This window comes from Choloepus didactylus, chromosome 8, assembly GCF_015220235.1.
Source record: "Choloepus didactylus isolate mChoDid1 chromosome 8, mChoDid1.pri, whole genome shotgun sequence".
Classification (NCBI taxonomy): Eukaryota; Metazoa; Chordata; class Mammalia; order Pilosa; family Megalonychidae; genus Choloepus; species Choloepus didactylus.
Genome location: NC_051314.1, coordinates 110,613,913 through 110,633,823, shown reverse-complemented (window position 1 = coordinate 110,633,823; position 19,911 = coordinate 110,613,913). Strand labels below are relative to the sequence as shown.

The 19,911-nt window shown below is 37.4% G+C and overlaps 1 protein-coding gene across 11 annotated transcripts in view; it reads right to left on the bottom strand.

The window, feature by feature from the left end:
• C2CD5 (C2 calcium dependent domain containing 5) overlaps positions 1-19,484 on the bottom strand; it is a 96,775-nt gene extending 77,291 nt beyond the window's left edge. For 2 of the 11 annotated variants that reach the window (XM_037845255.1, XM_037845259.1), the window contains exons 1-4: positions 19,314-19,484; positions 19,013-19,131; positions 9,810-9,896; positions 5,266-5,437 (exon numbers count right to left, since the gene is read on the bottom strand). In XM_037845255.1, the coding sequence (XP_037701183.1) occupies positions 5,266-5,437; positions 9,810-9,896; positions 19,013-19,102 (349 nt within the window). In that variant the 5' untranslated portion in view covers positions 19,103-19,131; positions 19,314-19,484. The remainder of the gene's footprint in view (positions 1-5,265; positions 5,438-9,809; positions 9,897-19,012; positions 19,132-19,313) is intronic. The other 9 variants (XM_037845258.1, XM_037845269.1, XM_037845263.1 and 6 more) reach the window with 6 other exon arrangements.
• Positions 19,485-19,911: the final 427 nt, after the last annotated feature.

The window sequence follows — 19,911 nt, the reverse complement described above, 5'->3', positions numbered from 1 at the left end:
CATGGAAGAATCAATAGCACCTCCCCCATCCCAGAGGCCCACAGGTGAATGGCGGGCTGGGATCTTGTAGGCCAACTAAAAGCAGGGCACTTCTGAGATGGCTAAGGACGGGGGGAAGGTGAAACTCACAGCTCCACAGCCCGAGATTAATCCACTGGGAAGCCTGGGAATCATCAGACCAACCGTGCCCTCAAGTAGATTCCCCGCTGAACTGCACAGTGCACACCCCCTACCCCCAGGGCTGGCAGTCTCCAGTGGGCATGAAGAACTGCTGCCCTGATTGGATTTCCACCTGGTTTGGACCCTGCCCAGCAGGGTGCCACAGTCAGGGAAAAGCGGGCTTGATGGTACAAGGTGACCCAAGAGTGTCATCTGCTGGGAAGACAGGAAAAGTGCATTCTGGCAAATAGCTGTTCTGCCAATCTAATACAGATGTCTAATTAGATTTGCATCTCTCCCAAAATAACCTTATTAAGATAAGCAAATGCCAAGAAAGCGACAGAAAATTACAAAGCATATGAAAATCCAAGAAGATATGGCCATGCCAAATGACCAAATTAAAAAGCCAGAGGAGACACAGAAATTAATTATATACCATGATCAAGTGGGATTTATCCTACATAGGCAAGAGTGGTTCAACATAAGAAAATCAATTAATGTAATACAACACATTAACAAATCAACACATTAACAAATCAAAAGGGAAAAATCATATGATCATTTTGGTTGATGCTGAAAAAGCATTCAACAAAATTCAGCATCCTTTTCTGATAAAAAGACTTTAAAAGGTAGGAATCAAAGGAAACTTCCTCAGTATGATAAAGGGCATATAAGAAAAACCCACAGCAGCATAGTACTCAGTGGTGAGGGACTGAAAGCCTTCCCCCTAAGACCAAGAATGAGACAAGGATGCCCACTGTCACCACTATTACTCAACATTGTGCTAGAAGTTCTGGCCAGAGCAATTAGGCAAGAAAAAATATAAAAGGCATCCAAAATCAGAAAGGAAGAAGTAAAACTGTCATTATTTGCAGATAATAGGATCCTGTATTTGGAAAATCCTGAGAAATCAACAACAAAGCTACTTGAGCTAATAAACAAATTCAGCAAAGTGGTGGGATAAAACATTAATGAGCAAAAATCAGTAATGTTTCTATACACTAGTACTGACCTAACTGAAGAGGCAATCAAGAAAAAAACCCATTCACAAAAGCAACCCAAAAAATCAAGCATCTAGGAATAAACTTAACCAAGGATATAAAGGATATCTACACAGAAAACTGCAAAAGTTTTCTAAAAGAAATCAGAAAGGACCTAAGTAGGTGGAAAGATATTCCATGGTCATGAATAGGAAGGCTAAATGTTGTTAAGATGTCAATTCTACCCAAATTAATCTACAGATTCAACACAATACCAATTAAAATTCCAACAACCTAGTTGCAGACTTAGAAAGCTAGTTTTCAAATTTATTTGGAAGGGAAAGGGGCCTTAAATTACCACAAACATTCTAAAAAAAGAACAAAGTACAAGGACCTACACTACCTGACTCTAAAGACACAGTGGTCAAAACATTATGGCATTGGCACAAAGACAGACATATTGATCAATGGAATCGAGTTGAGAGTTCAGAAATAGACACACAGATCTAGGGTCAACTGATTTTTGACAAGGCCCCCAAATCCACTGAACTGGGACAGAATACTCTCTTCAACAAATGGGGCTAGGAGAACTGGATATCCATATCCAAAAGAATGAAAGAGGGCCCCTACCTCACATCCTATACAAAAATTAACTCAAAGTGGATCCAAAGAACTAAATATAAGAGCTAATACCACAATAGAGGGAAGCATCTTCAAGACCTAGTAATAGGAGGTAGCTTCTTAAACCTTACATCCAAAGCACAAGCAACAAAAGAGAAAATAGATAAATGGGAACTCCCCAAGATTGAATACTTCTGTACCTCTAAGGACTTTGTCAAAAAGGTGAAGAGGCAGCCAACTCAATGGGACAAAATATTTGAAAACCATACATCTGATAACGGATATCCAGTGTATATAAAGAAATCCTCCAACTCAATGACAAAAGTACAAACAACCCAATTATAAAATGGGCAAAAGATACGAATAGACATTTTTCCAAGGAGGAAATACAAATAGCTAAAAAGCACATGAAAAAATGTTCTTCTTCTACATCCCAAAGTAATTTGGGCAGAGAATTAAAATATATTTGCAGAACCCCCTGAGGAACTGGGGAAAAATACAGAAATGTTGGATATCCCCACCTGGGTTGTTACTGATATTCTCACAAACATTGAGGACTACCAATTTAGTGGGTTGAGCACTCAGTCTTGGGGCTTGCCCTTATGAAGCTCGTTACTGCAAAGTAGAGGCTAAGCCTACTTATAATTGTGCCTAAGAGTCTCCCCTAGAAAACTTCTTTGTTGCTCAGATGTGGCCTCTCTCTTTCTCTCTAAGCCCACTCAGCAGGTGAACTCACTGCCCTCCCCCCTATGTGAGACATGACTCCCAGGGGTGTAAATCTCCCTGGTAACACAGGACATAACTCTCAGGGATGAATCTGAACCTGGTGGGGGATTGAGAAAATTTTCTTGACCAGAAGGGGGAAGCGAAATGAAACAAAATTAAGTTTTAGTGGCTGAAAGATCTCAAATGGAGTCGAGAGGTCACTCTGGAGTGCATTCTTAAGCACTATATAGATATCCCTTTTTAGGTTTTAGTATATTGGAATAGCTAGAAGGAAATACTTGAAACTGTTGAACTACAACCTAGTAGCCTTTATTCTTGAAGACAACTGTGTAAGTATATAGCTTACACAGTGTGACGGTGTAGTTGTGAAAACCTTGTGGCTCATATTCCCTTTATCCAGGGTATGGATGGATGATTAGAAAAATGGGGACAAAAGCTACATGAAAAATAGGGTGGGATGGGGGAGATGGAATGATTTAGTGTTGTTTTTTACTTTTATTTTTTATTCTTATTTTCATTCTTTTTGGAGTAATGAAAATGTTCAAAAATTGATTGTGGTGATGAATGTACAACTATATGATGGTACTGTGAACAGCTGATTGTACACCATGGATGACTGTATGGTATGTGAATATATCTCAATAAAACTGAATAATAAAAAAAAAAGATTAAAAATGTTTATCTTCATTAGCTATTAGGGAAATGCAAATGAAAACCAAAAAGAGGTATCACCTCACACCTTTAAGACTGGCTGTCATTAAACAAACATGAAACTACAAATGCTGGAGAGGATGTGGAGAAAGTGGAACATTTGTGTACTGCTAATGGGAATGTATAATGGTACAGCTGCTGTGGAAAACAGTTTGGCAGTTCCTCAGAAAAGTAAATATCAAGTTGCCCTACAACCCAGCAAGTTCACTACTTACTATATACCCAGACGATCTGAAAGCAGTGGCATAAACAGACATTTGCACACTGATGTTCATAGCAGCATTATTCACAACTGTTAAAACGATGGAAACAATCCAAGTGTCCTTAAACAGATGAGCAGATAAACAAAATGTGGTATATACATATGATGGAATATTATGCAGTGGAAAGAAGGAATGAAGCCCTGAAACATGCGGCAGCATGGATGAACCTTGAGGACATAATGTTGAGTGAAATAAGCCAGACACAAAAAAGAGAGATATTTTATGTTACCACTAATATAAACCCCCTAGATAATGTAAAATCAGTCTTAAAATGTAAAATACAGGGGACCTAGAGATAAACAGAAGCTAAAGAAGGTGGAGTGGTCACATAATATGTACAGAGGTGCCAATGAGGTTGAACGTAAAGGTATGGGAATGGACAGCGGTGGTGACAGTTTGTTAACAGGATTATAGGTAACAGTGCTGTATTGAAGGTGAACATGATTGAAAGGGGTTGTTTTAAGTCATGTATCTCAGAGATTAGCACTACAAATATAAAAAAGTTCTTGCACCATCTACTTCAAAGGTATGACACTTGTACAGAGTTAACAAGAGTAGTATATGGGAAAAACTACCTATTGCATGCTATGGACTATATTTAATAGGAATACCTTACTAGTACCACACCAATACTGGGGGTAAATAACTGGGGGTGGGTGGCATAAGAGTTACAGGGTGTCTGGGGTTATGATAATTGTCTAAAATTGGAAATGATGACTGTACAACTAAGTGAGGATAATGTGAGACACTGACTATTAATATGCTGGATAGAATATATGCTATGTGAAATCAGGGACCCCCTACTTAATAAGTCAAACCCTCAATCTTGAGGCTTGCTCTTATAAAACTTGCTTCTGTAAAGGGGAGGCTAAGTCACCTATAATTAAGCTTAAGAGTCACTTCCAGAGAACCTCTTTTGTTGCTCAGATATGGCCTCTCTCTGTCTAAACCCAACTCTGCAAATAAATTCATTACCTTCCCCCTACATAGGACATGACTCCCAGGGGAGTGAGTCTCCCTGGCCATGTGGGACATGGCTCCCAGGGATGAGCCCGGCCCTGGCGTAATGGGAAAGAGAGAGTCTTCTTGACCAAAAGAGGGAAAAGAAATGTAACAAAATAAGGTTTCAGTGGCTGAGAGATTTCAAATAGAGTCAAGAGGTCATTCTGGAGGTTATCAGCTAGATATTGCAAATTGCCACAGTATGTCAAGCCCCAACCAATAGTATTCCCATACACCCTAAAGAATACCCAGGTCTCCATCTGAGACTCTATAGAAGTTTCACTCTAAAGTTTATTCTTCAGACACTTAAAACCTCCAGATTGTTACTATGCCAGATAAGTCCTGAAACCCAGAGGCACCAGCCTCTTCAAGAACATCAACCAGCCACATCCCCGTTCCCCATAATGTCGACATCCCTTTTCAATATGAACAAGTTAGAGTGGTCATTGCCCAGATATCTCTGATGATTGAGACAGTGATGAAATGAGAGGGAGGAGGAGCAACAGATAAGATATGATTTAACACAGGATTATGACTACTGAATCATTACATAGGTATTTCTTTTTAGTCTCTACTGTATTAGAATAGCTAGAAGGAAATAACTGAAACTGTGGAACTGTAACCCATTCAATACTTTGAAATTTGCTCTATAACTACCTATTAAACTGTATTTTGAAATGTATCACTTTTCTGTATATATGTTAAATTTCACAATAAAAAATGTTTTAAAAAATACAACACAATAGTCTTTAATGATAAGTCAAAAAGATTATGATTTATTTTCTTAAATTATTAGTTCTTACCATGTATGGTGTCATAAATTGGAAACCATCCTGAGATGACAGTTGCAGCTTCACTATAGAGTAAAGGATCAATATCAATGTACACTTTACCAATGGCATCATTTGCACTGTAAGTATCATGGTCAAGAACTGTGATTTGTAGAGGTTCATCCTGTAAATCTTCATCATCCACCTAAAAGTATACTTTAAAAGTTAAATCTTACCATTTTAAAACACTAATTATCACAAATGTATATACACACCAAATTTCAATGACTTCTTTGTGGAGAAAAAAACTTAACAGACTTATCTTCAAGTTCAAAGGTAGAGAGGGATTAACACCAAAACCACTTTTTCGAAACAAGGTAACACATTTCTGAAGGAAAAAGTAAGTATACCTCAAAGTACAAAGGTAAGGAGATAAACACACATGAAAAGGTTTTAACTCCTTTTCTACACATTATTCTGTTGTAGTACTCTCTATATGGTATCTAGCAAAAATGTTAAGGAATGTTGTAATAGAGTCCACATATTCCTAAAGACAATAACGATGCTAATGACCGAAATGATGCCAAAATTTCTAAGGACAATTTCAGAGAATAAAACTATATGCAAAGGTAAGCTATGATCGGTAAGAAAAAAGAATTTAAGTTCATGAATTAAAACTTTTAGTATATACATTATCCTGAAATAAATGTCTGGCCTCTCACCTTTTATTCGCTCATTATCAAGTACCTGTCATGTTGTCATATGCCAGGCACTGTGTCAAACACAGGGGCTACAATGAAGAACAAAGCCAAAAAAACAAAAAACAAAAAAAAACACACACACAAAAAAAACATTTCTCCCTCATGGACGATAAGTTCACTATTTGACTGTCATTCTCTGAATATCACATAGTAGCCAGTTTGCCAGTATCCTTCATAAAACGTAGTGGCTAGAATGGACAAAAGGATTAGTATTTTCTATGATCAAAATACACTTTTAAAATGACCTCTGTGACTGTTTGTCTTTACAGCAGACATAACATACTGGTAATTCAAACTGTGAGTTGGTGGTTAACTAAGATTTCTAAATCTTCCTTACGTATGATTTGGTCAAGTGGTATCTCTGCAACCATCATACTATAATTAATTTTTTAAGCTTAAATATAAAACATTACGCCTTTCTTTAAACCCTGTTTAACTTCTTGTTGATTTTAGGCTAGCAATCCAGTTTATGAAGATTATTTTGAATACTTAATATTCTACATAAGGAATTATTGTTGATATCATTGGTGTGATAATGTAATTTGAAGTGGTTTTTTTTCCATAAAAAGGGAGTCCTCTGAAAGAGTTAATTCAAAATTAAGAATTCATGAGTGACATTATATGGATGTTTCTTTTTAGTTTCTAGTGTATCAGAATAGCCAGAAGAAACTACCTGAAATTGTTGAACTGTAATCCAGTATAAAAGCTATATAGTTATACAATAATTACCAGCCTTGATCTTTGATAATGATTGTGTAACTATATAGCTTTTATCTTGTGATTGTAGAAACCTTATGATTAACACTCCCTTTATCCAGTGTATAGGTAGATAAGTAATAAAATACAGACATGCATAAAAAATAATAATAATATGTCAGGAATATGGGGGAAAAATACCCCTGTGTAAACTATGGACAATAGTTACAGTAATACTTTAGTAATCTTTCATCAATTGTAACAAATGTAAATACTGTAAAAAAACAGAATTTAAAAAAAAGTGTTATCAATTAAAACGAATTTTCCACACCAATGCAAGTGTTGGTAGTGGGGTGGTATGCGGGAATTCTGTATTTTATGTGTGATTGTTCTGTAAACCTACAATTGCGCTAATAAAAATTTTTTAATTAAAAAAAGAATTTATGAGTGAAATTTCATAACATCTTGATTTTGCCTTCAAATGGTACTGAAAAAAAAACTGAGGGAAGGGGTTAATAGGTGAAACAAAAACAGCAGAATTAAGACAACTGTTAAAGGTGGATGATGGATAGTCAGAAGTTCATTATACTAAACTATTTTTGCATGTTTGAAATTTTTCTTATAAAAGTTTAAAATAATCATTTTGAATCCCACTCCATTTTGAACTGTCTGTCATCTGAGATCATTCTCTCTACCACTACCATGTTATCTACACATTTAATAAAACAAAAGAATCATAAATCAAGCCATTAACCATTCCTCCAAAGACCTCCTTCCAATTTCTAAATCCATCAATACACTTGTGGTTTTCAACCACTTCTTTATTCATCTTTGAGTACTACCATCTCTCTTATGCTACACCAACGAATCTTCCCCTGAAATTATAGAGCTCTATGCTAAGTGAACCGGAAATAGTTTTTGATATTTATTTAGAGAGACAGATAGCTAACAATACTAATAATCTACATAAATTTAGGAATTAATTATAACAAAATAACTAAGAATATTGAATAGATTCAGACCTTTTCCAATTATGAAATACCAAAAATTAAGATTTCAGAAATTTTTTAAATGTTTAAAATTTTTAACTGGACAGCAAAACTACCAACTAAAAGATTACATTTCCTAGCCTCCCTTCCAGCTAATGGAGTACAAGATATTACATAAAACTAGGTAAGGTGGGGTAAAACTACTTAAAGAGGGCTTGCTTAGCTAAAATGTATACAATTTTAACTCACACTCACCCCTTTCCACTCACCCTAACTCCTTCCTGCTTAGACACTGAAGTCATCAGTGGAACTCCAGCTGGTAGTCTGGGGCCTAAAGTGACTTTGTATAGAGGCAATGGGCTACAGATAATGGAGACAGAGGGGTCTTGGGTCCCAAATATTTCATACTAGCCTATACTGCCTGGTTCAACACCTCTTTTACATGAGAGAAAACTAAACATCTTTTGTTTAAGCCATTATTTTGAGTGATCATAATACTGCTATACTTGTACAATGCAATTCAAAACAGATAAATAAGGTTTAAAAGAAAGCATTTAACTAATGTTAACTATAAATACACACTTTCAGCACATTTTTTCACACCATATATATATATACACACTATTATCAGAAGTAATAGTTAAAATAGTAACTTACTAATTTTTAAGGGATATGGTTGGTAACTTTAGTTACCAGTATTGTGTCAACAAAACGAAATTTCCATTTACTTACATATTAATTTCTTAGTATCATGAAAACTACTCTAACACACATAGATGGCCTCTTCCTTCCATTCCAATAGCAATGTAATTGACCAAAATCATTTGTTCTTAACCATTTCTAGCTTTAGACAAAAGAAAAAGCCATAAGTATTCGAATGTTTTATTAGAGCACTGAAGATACACTTTGTAACTCTAATTTGGACTGAAATCATGTAAACAATAAGTTATTCTGTTGCTTTCTGACTCATATATTGCATATTTTTACTTTACTAATGTAGTTTTAAAATGCACAATAGATAAATGGACAGTATTGAGCCTTTTTCAAAAATACATACTGGCATTTTGGAAACAGCTAAAAAAATCTGTATCTTGTTCTTAAGTGATTTTTGGTATATGATAAAATCCAGAGAAAACTACTAGAATAATGATACACTTGAAATAGTGTATTTTTCCATTTGTGTTATATTAACATACTATATTTTAACTGCAATGTCATGTTTTAAAACTCAATATTCTAAATTAAGCAGAAAAGGAAATGTGTTTATGAGGTAGGAAATCTACTATCTCTGAAATAATAGGTACTCATATCACTCCTGAGGAAAAAGAGTCACTCCATAATACTCAAAAAATGCTGGCATTACAGGAGAAGCCAAGCCTACTTAAAATTATGCCTAAGAGTCGCGCCAGAGAATCTCTTCTGTTGCTCAGATGGGGCCTCTTTCTCTCAGCCAACTCTGCAAATAAACTCACTACCTCTCCCCTACCCCCACCCCATCATGGGACATGACTCCCAGGGGTGTAAGTCTCCCTGGCAACGTGGGACATGAGTCCCAGGGATGAGCCCGGCCCTGGCATGGGACTGAGAACATGTTCTTGACCAAAAGAACAAAGAGAAATTAAACAAAGTTTCAGTGGCTAAGAGATTTCAAATAGAGTTGAGAGGTCATTCTTACACATTCTACAGATATTCCTTTTCAGTTTCTAGTGTGTTAGAATAACTAGAAGGAAATACCTCAATCTGTTGAACTGTAATCCAATAGACTTGATTCTTGATGATAACTGTATAACTACATAGCTTTTATCATGTGACCTTGTGGTTGTGAAAACCTTGTGACTGACACTCCTTTTACCCATTTTTTGGGCAAATGAGTAATAAAATAATGACAAAATAGATATACATAATGGGGGGGGGATAAGAGGTAGGGATGGTTCAGGTGTTCCTGTTTATTTTCATTGTTGTCTTTATTTTGGAGCAATGAAAATGTTCTAAAACTGATTGTGGAAATGAATGCACAGCTATGTGATGATACTATGAGTCACTGATTGTATACTTTGGATAGACTATGTGGTGTGTGAATATATCTCAATAAAATTACATTTTTAAAAAATGCTGACATTTAAAAACTTACCTCAAATTTAAACCATTCGGAGTTCCACTGAGGATTGAGTGATTTGTGATAGACATCTGTTTTAAAGGTAGTATTACCAAATTTTACCTAAAAAACAAATAAGAAATAATTCAAACATAAATATCAAAAAATATGAATAAAACCAAATTTTCATGTCAACCAAGCAACAGGGAGGATTAACCATGGTGGGGGAAAAAGATACTATCCCTTGAGACAAAAAGGGCAGGAAGTACAGGTAGGTCTCAGTAAGCTTATAGGACATACTTGGAACAAGGGATTATCCACTGTTCTGCTTTGATCTGCCCTAAAGGGAAGTTAAAAACATAATCATTGTGTCAGCATGGAAAATCAGTATGGCCTTCACTACATGGGCTCAGAAGAAAGAAGAGGGGAAAAGTGGGACACCAGCAAAAATAAAATCAGAGGGTTAAAAAGACCAACTGACCTTCCTCTTACATCAGTAAGGGAATACAGAACTACAGCCCATTAATATATAATAACATCATATTTCTTTGTATTTTCAAACTTGCCTGTATTTGTTATTTTTTTAAATCCCTTAACTGTGCACACACAGTAGTCAGTAATAAACCCTTATCCTTTAAGGGTTTAAAGCTGTCTTCAGGGACAATGAAAGGGGTTGGCTAGGGAGACGATCTTATTTCATAGCTAATTTTGTCAGGCCCTAAATCATAAAGATCCAAAAGTAAGTAAATATGAAAATGAAGGAGTAAGCAGGCTAAATCCCTGGTACTTATTTCAGACAAAGAATGAAGAATGTGAAACCTCAGATGGGACTATGACAAGTGTTCAGGAAGCTTAAGCACAAAATAGCTAGGCAACTAATTCCTAGCTTTCCTCACCTTTCCTAAATTTGATCTCTTCAAGCTCTTCCACTAATTCCATCAGTTCATACCATCAAGTACCTCTCCTAAACTCAAAATTCACTACAAGTTATCCTCTTCATCATCAACACCCCCAGCATATCGTTTTGCACACAGTAATCTGGTTGAGTTAGGTAATCTATGAAATCTCATTTCCTTTTGGATTTACAATCCTACCTTTAGTATAATAAAAACTCATATTTTGTTTAGCCAGTCCAGAATACTTTCTAAAAGCAGAGTATCCAAAACTGTAATTGTTTTTTTCTCTTCTGTATATTTTTCTAGTTATTTTATCATTCAGTTTGAATTTATCAAGCACAGTAACAATTTTTGGTGCTTAAGCAGTTTGATTCTAGGATAGAAATCATGAAAATTTATGTAAAATAATAATGTACTGACTGGTAAAGTCTATGATAAAGTCAGAAGATACATAACAAGCTAAGAAAGAGCATTTGCCAAAAATGCTACGAACAGCTAATTTCCCCCGTCTCTAAAGAGTAGTAGAAAAATGGGCAAAGGACATAAGCAGACAATTCAAAAAACTGGAAATACAGATGTCTTTTAAATATATGAAAAGATGATCAACCTTACTGACACTAAGATACAAAACTACATTTTTACTTATCAGGTTAGTAAAGATCAAAATGTTTGAAAATATCCTATTGTCAAGTCACCTTCATACTTTGCTGGGGAGACCGTAAATTAGAACAATCTCTACAGAGAAAAGTCTGACAACATATATCAAAATATCAGTTGCCCATATCCTTTAATTCGGCAATTCTATTTCTTGGAATTTATCATTCAGAGGTGCACAATGCCATATACAAGCAGCATTATAGTAGCAAAAGATTGGAAACAACCTAAATATTCACCAATTTGGAACTGGTTAAATTAAGTATGGTAAAGCCGTATGACGCAAGGCTAAATAAAAGAATGAAACTGGCTCTCCACACACTGATACAGAAGAACATGAAGATACATCTTTCTAGTACAGAACAGTGTCTATGGCATTCTTTGGGGTGGGGGAAAAATGTTATGATTTATGCCTATATAGACACAGATTATTTCTAGGAGGATACACGGTAACAGTGGCCACTAGAAAGAGCAGAACAGTTTGGTTAAGGAAAAGAGGTGAGAGGGAGCCTGACCTCTTTTGCACCTTTTGAATTCTGAACCATGTACATATATTAGTCACTTTTTATTTTAAAATTCAGAAACATCAAAAATTCAAATACAATTCAAATGACAGTAACTTTATTTTGATTGAAATTACAGACTTTAATATCTACTTTCAATAATATATCCTAGAGTAGTACTTTCACATGATCACCACCCCCACAACTCCTAAAAGATATACAAAAAAAAAATAAATATTCATTCAACAGGAATGTGGTTAAATGAATCACATACATCCCTACAAAGAATGGAGTAGATACATATATACAGTATATATATGTACAGTTGTGAGAAAATGGCAAAGACACAGTAACTGAAAAAAACAAGTAGCAGAATGTATAATTACATTTGTTCTTTTAAATATGATGTGTAAGTAAAAGTATTTTTTTTTTTAATGGGGGAAGATGAACACAACAGCCCAAGTACTGACAGCAGTCATCTTTGACCAAGGGATGATAAGGAGTAGGGAATATAGTAGGATGTAAGAGGCTTTCAAGCTTTACTTCCAAGTAGTTTGAACCTTTCATAATGGGAGGGATTCATATATTACTTGAGTACCTTCTCAAATTTTAAATCACCAAAGTTAAAGAAACAAAACGGAATGAGGGAAAAAAAACCTGGGAAGAGAAGAGAGGTACTGCTTAGTTACTAATTTAATTTGCATTATGTTATATTTTGGTGTTCAAAGCATCAAGGAAATATTTACTGTTTAATTTATCTAAAAAATTGTTTTATTTGAAGTAAAATGTTGCTAGGGTTTATAAACCATTCAAAAATCAAATACAGTTAAGGGTTTTAGCTCTACTGCCAAAAACAGCATATCTTTTTTAAGATAAGAATTCAGAGCCCTCTTCAGTTTTTGTCCCAGTATACTGTCTTTCCCAAATTGCATTAAACATACATACATACAAACATACATACAAAAAACAAAAAAGGCTAGCTAAAGTGTGTATTTTACCAAAATTGAGATGATTTCCCTTCTACTAAAGAAGAACCAGTTTATTCAGTCTTATTTAATTCAAAGGGGATTTTATTACTAAGCAACTAAATAAATGTCTGAACACAATAGTATGGATTTACAACTTTGTTAAAGAAAAATCTGGGATTATAATTGAGATACCTTGAGTAAAGCAGAGGCATTTTCTTTCCCTACTTATTAGATAAATTACCATAAGAAAGTTATTTAATCTGCTATTTAATTAAGTCTGTTTCCTCCTCTGAAAAGGGGGATTACTGTCTGAGCATTACATGAGATAATGCATGTAGAGACATACATAGAAAATATTCATTAAGTATTAATTTCCTTTCCTCTCCCTTTTCTTTCAAAGTCTCCTGGATAAACAGAAAATGACAATTTTGTTTAGCCAAGTGGCTTATAAATAGACATTAATATTGGGATATATTTCCATTGATGCTTCTCTTGAATAGGACCTATGTTACGCAGTCTGGAGATTTTTGCAAAAATAATCTTTAACTATTACTTGGCCTTCTCTGGCTCCCTAAACTCCTCACATCTTATACAGTGGAAATTCTCTTAATCAAAGCAATTAGGATCAGTACTCAATAAGTTAATCAAGTAACTTGGTTAAAGAAGAGAATCAATAAAAAAACACTTTAGATAAAACAGACACATATTTATTCCTCGGCCTTCTAATATAAAGCTAAGACCTCTTCTTTGAGTAAGGGTCCAATGTTTAGAGTTCCCAATCATCTTTTTGGGCATATGCTACAACCATAATATATCATCTGTGATTTCTGGTTTGGGTTTCTTTAATGCGGTGGTACAACTTGAAAACGTGTAAAGAAATATGAATGCTAGATTTTTTACAATCTTTTCTTCATCTAATTTGAGAGCAATTTTTAGTAACTGTTTGCATTAAGCCTTCACATGGCACTGTTTTCATACTCATTTCACTGATTTAAACAATGTATAAATAAATTACAACAAACACAATTGGCATAAACAGGTTTGGGAATAAAGATAACTGCTTCTTGGTAAAGCCTATCAACTAACTGATGGGAAAAACAGCCACAGGCACATGGGGGACAGTCTAATGGTAGAGGGGTATCAGAGAATTAGCTTTATGGAAGGACTACAGAGCACTGGTGACTGCAGCAAGTAGCAGGGAAGTTGGTTAAAAGAACCTCTACTGTTGAGACTTCTCTTTCTTGTTTTCAGACCATTCATTACTATGTAACCCCCTTACCTAGTCAAATTTATTTCCTACTCCCATTCAAAAAGAACCCTCCCTTTAATCTCATGTTTCTGCTTCCTCTTTTGCTTTTACCAAGTTTGTCCTATTCACCTGAAAAATTCCCCTTTATTCTCTCTACCTATCCAAATTTTACCATCCTTTAAGCCCAGCACAAATATTTCTCCTGACTAGCCCAGGCTTCATTATCTTCCTCTCCTAGGAGCTTATTAAGTACTTCCAGTCTGCATCACACAATTTAGTCCTTCATTATATTGTAATCCCTCGTTATCCCCTTTTTCCTGCATTAATTTGTCCATTTCTTCCGGATTATTCCTATCAGTATGCAATTATATTCTAGTACCTTCTAACATTATTTTTTTAAGTACTAATAGCTAAATACTCCCCCAAATACCACAATATTTCTCCTCTCCTCTTCATAGCCATATTTCTTGAAACAGTGCCTCTTTATGCTGTTTCTACATCCTCACTACTCATGTATTTTAACCCTCTTTAACTCACTACAGTACAGGCTTCAATCACAACACTCCTCCTGTCAGGATCAGTAACAACCTCCATGTTGTCCAATCCAATGATTTCTCTGCCCTCTTACTTGGCCTCTCAGTGCCATTTGACAGTGAAGACTTCCTCTTTCTAGAAACAATCCTTTCTTGCCTTCTGAGATATTACCTTCCCAATTTTTCTCCCATTCAGTGGTTGACAATCTCAGTTTCTTTCCCTAAGTCATCCTCTTCTAATAGACCTCTTAATGCCAAGTTTCCTCAAAGATCTATCCCTCTTCTTTTTCCCCTAAGTCAGAGGTTGCAAAAGGGACAGAACCAATTCCCAAGGGAACTTCAGAAATGTCTAGGAGTGTTTATGAGGGGAAGGGCCAGAGAAGCTAGATGTCCTCATTGTAAGAGAAAATCGCAAACAACAAAGACTTGTTACATGTCATTACTGTCAAATGCCCCACCAGATAATCAAGCAGCTAAGAAAAGCAGGGGAAAAAAAAAAAACTACCTAGAACCTAACTCAGTTTTACAGATAAAAGTATTTTATGGTTTTTAAACACATAGTTTTCAAGAAATACAGCCATCATGTAATCAAGGGACAATTCTGCTTTGTTTAGTTTACAATGCTGTCATGAATTGACTATAAGTTGGCTAATAAGTAGGGAAAGAAAATGCCTCTACTTTACTCAAGGTATCTCAGTTATAATCCTAGATTTTTTAACCGAGTGTAAATCCATACTATTGTGTTCAGACATTTACTTAGTTGCTGAGTAATAAAATCCCCTTTGAATTAAATAAGACTGAATAAACTGGTTCTTTAGTAGATGGGAAATCATCTCAATTTTGGCAATATACATACTCTAGCCTTTTCTGTTTTCCTAAAATTTTGTTTTTGTATGTTTGTTTAATGCAACCATGAGATCTTTACTATCAAATACCCAATGCCAATGAAGGCTATGGTATCTGAGATGCCAAAACTACACAACTGCAATTCCCTGAGCAAGGAAGTCACATTCACGTGACTTTACATGTAACTGAGGGACTCCCTATCACCCTTCCCTGCTTTATTTTTCTCCATATGGGGTACTTCTCACCATCTAACATACCACACCTTTTACTTATACTTCTCACCATCTAACATACCACACCTTTTACTTAATTATCTTCTTTATGAATTCCATCCCCCTACTAAAATGTAAGTTCCATGAATAAAGAAATTTTTATTTTATTCATTGCCATATCTCCCAGGGCCCAGTAAAGTTCCTAATTATACAAAGACTCAATGATTTTGACTCAATCTGATTACTTCATAATGCCTCCTCCTATAGTCATTAACAAGTACCTCCATACTGAAATACATATTAAAAACTACTTTTATTTCTCTGTCTTATTACAGTTTGAACATTGTACTGATTTTTCTAAATTGTGAGTATGTAAGTTATATTTTCTAGTTGTATCATACCAGAATGGTAAAGGTTAGATTATAAAATACTTATTATATAAAAAGGGAGCATTAGGTCCCACAGGGTTGAGAAGCACTGGCCTGTGTAAGCTCATCTTTAACTTAGACCTCTCTTCTGAACATCATATTCACAAATCCAGCTGTCTCCTGGAAAACTCCAATTATAGGTCCTAAGGACATCTCAAACCTGTCATGCCCAATGGGTCTTGATTCTGCACCTCCTCAATCTATCTCTATCATCCCTCTATCCCTACCACCCCCACATCAGGGGAGTTTCAGGAAGTGACCCCAATGACTCCAGGGAGTTAAGAGTCATCTTTTATTCTCCCTTTCCCTGCTCCCCTACTCCAATCTACCAACAAATCCTCTAGAGTCTATCTCCAAAGCAAATCTGGAATCCATCCACTTCTATTTCCAAAACCATTACCTTGGCCCTTATTTGAACTATTACAGAACCTCCTAATACGCCTCCAGCTTCTGCTCTTCCCTCTCCAATCTACTCTCCACACAGAAACAAAAATATTCATCTTAATAAATGCTTCCTATTGAATTTAGAATAAGATCCAAACTATTAATCATGGCCTCCAGGGCCCTGCAAGATTCTGTCCTTGACAACACTCCAACCTTATCTCATACCACTCTCTCTCTCTCACCACGTGCCAGCCACACATGGCTTCCTTCACTTGCCAAAACATAAGAAATCTCCTCAGATCTTCTCTTTACCTGACTCTCTTCTCCAGCCTCTCTTCTGCCCTACCCCTCCCCTACTCACACAATTATACTCCTTGGACCAGCTGGCTCCTTCTCATCCTGCAGGTCTTTGCTTGACTGACACTTCCTCAGAGGCCTCCCCGGACCACTCAACCAAAAGTAAACACTGCCTGTTTTCTCTATTTTTTTCTTTCATGATACTCCTCACAACTTGTAATTATATATATTTAATCATTTATTTACATTTTTAACATCTCTCCCACCAAAATATACATTCCATAAAGGCAGGAACCAAGTCTGTTTTGCTCACCATTGTATATGCAGCTAGATGAGTGCCTAGCACAGGACCTGGCAAATAGCAGACACTCATCAACTATTTGTTGAAAGAAGGGATTAATGAATCACCATTGAATCCACCCACTCTCTCACCAGCAAAAATCACTCAGCAAGTTGTTTACCCAAGAAATGTCACTCAAATGTTTCTCCTCCAACCCTTTCCCATTTCTAATACTCACTGTGTGCACAATGCCGGGACAATTTTACAACCTTCTTAAGTGATCTGCCTGCCTCATTTCTCATCTATCCAAACCATCAACCACATCACCATCAGGGTCATACCATACAGAAACAAAATAATGAAAACACGATCTTATTTTATTTCTGCTTTAAGAAGATCTCCTGGCCTACTCCTGCTTATAACATTAAAGTAAAATTATTTAGTATAGAAATTGAAACTTCACCCCAATCTTCCTTTCCAGTCTCATCTCCTACAACCCTACTCCCCACAAATGCCTCTTTATTTCAGACACATCCCAAACTAAGAAGATTCCTTGAACATACCACAAATCATTGTGTGCCTTTGCCGTTGATGTCCCTCTATTTGATAAAATCCCAGGTGTTCTTCAAGGCCCAGCTCAAAGTCACTTTCTTAGTTTTCTGGACCTTCAGAGTCAGAATTCAGTTTCCATATTCTATAACACCCATCACTTTGTCTAGAGAGGCAGTATTAGTAACATGGTTAAGAGAACTGATCAACAGGCTTTGGAGACTTAACAAGATCTTTTAACAAGTCATTTAACCCCCCTAGGACTCAGTTTCCCCCTCTGTGATACTGTCAATAACAATACCCCTATTATAGGACTGTCCTAAGAGCTAAGAATTACAAAGTACTTGGCACATTCCTGGCAATAATGAGACTCAATACATGAAATTTATTAGTTATTAATGTAAGCTGTATGTGGCAGTCCCTGAAATACTTGAACACGAGAACTATGCATTGGTTATCTGTGTATTCTCATTACCTAATATCTGGCCCAAGTGCACATCAGTAACTGTTTCTCAAATGAAAATAAAGTTGGGATTAAGACTTACCATAACAATGGTGGGTGGGGGTGTAGTGATTAGGTAAGAGAACCTTCAGGGAACATGAACATTATTCTATATAAAGATGAAATCTGGCTGTATATTACCATTTATCAATCAACTGTAAGCAATAATAGCCCAAATGAATATTGCTCTTATGCTCTGGCTCATCATAATATAATTTTTAGTACAATTTTTACTTGGCTTCTTTCAAACGCTGCATTATTACTTTCCCGGCCCTAGGCCTGTGCTAATTTACATGATTTTAATCTAATCATTAGATTTAAAAAAACAATTTTGCAATTTCAACCCAAGGCACTTAATTGACTTCCTACTTGAAGACAATAAACTACTCTGCAACAGCTCATCAAATCTACCGGTCTATGCAATAGTTTCCGTTGTATTTTAGAACTTACATTGATGATTCAGAAAATATTACTCTAAAGAGTAGCTCTCTCCATCTACTAGGTCTCCAAAGGCTCGCAAAGGGTTATATCTACATTCTTAGTAATAATCTCCGCCACTCTGGTGTGGAGAGTCACCCTTCCCCTAAAGAAGGATGTGTGTGCGTGTTTGTGTTTGGGTGTGTGTTTGCGTCGCCGCGCAGTCACGCCTTGGGATCTCCTGACTGGCAGGTGGCCTATTGTAAGTCCTGACATCGGGTCACCCCAGCATGCAGAGCAGTAACAGCCTCCCTGCGCGGCTGGGTGTGCCGCGGGCGCCCGCAAGCCGTGTACCCATCACATGGGCTGCAATCCAGGTGGTCATCCCTCGAGGGAGGGCTGAACACACACAGCAGGGAGGAGGACAGTCGAAAGGGTTGAGGGGCTGGTGGCGAGGCGGGTAGGATCCTTCACAGGGCTTGGCGCCTCCTGTGTTTTTAGGGGCAGGACCTTGCACCAACCTCCACGAAGGCATCAGTCAGGTCACTAGCTCGGTCCATCACTGGCAAATGGCGCCCGGCCACGATTTTCACCTTCAGCTTCCCAGGCATCTTCTCGGCCTCGGCCTCTCCTAGGGCTCCTGCAGAAAGAAAACAAGCGAGTCTGCGCCGAGCACCAGGCCGGGCGGGGGAGGGACGGGGGAGGGGCGAGGGCGCGCGGGGAACGGCGCGCACCGGCGGGAGCGCGCGGGGTAACTGACAGCGGAGAACGTGCGGGGGCGCGCACGGGCGCACGGGCGCTGTGTGGCCGCCCGCCACTCACTCTCGGAGAGGTGGGGCTGTGTCGCGCGGGCGCTGAGGTCTCATTCCGGAGACGCAGCCGGAGGAAGAGCCCGGGTGGGTTCTTCCACCCCTTTCCCGTGGTACTGGAAAGAGAAGCAAAACCCAGTCAACATCCCGTCGAACCTCTACCGCTCCTACATGTGTTTCTCCTCCGCCAAAAAATGGCGGCTCTGTGGGCATGGAAGAAGCATCGATATTTCGGCGCTCTGCCCATTTCTCAGGGGAGAAATTAAATTCGCCGAGGACAGATAAAGGGGGCGGTACAGACTTCGAAGAAGCGCGAGGGTAGGGAATTGAGTCGAGTACTGAGTGATCCACCGAGTCGGGGCTGGGGGTTAGTGCAGTGCTGCTGCTTCCCTGAAGGAAAGCAGTCTGTCCTCCTGGGAGGAAGCTTGCTGCTTAGTGACGAATCCGCGGGCCGCTGCCCTCGGAGGTGGAAGTGCCGCGTTTCGGAAGGACTGACAGAAGCAGCGGAAACACGTGTTTTTCAGTCTTCCTTTAACGACTCTTTAGTGGTTCGTGAAATCAATTTACGAGCTTTCTGCCAGGAAGAAGTGCAAGTGCGGGTGCGGGAGGTA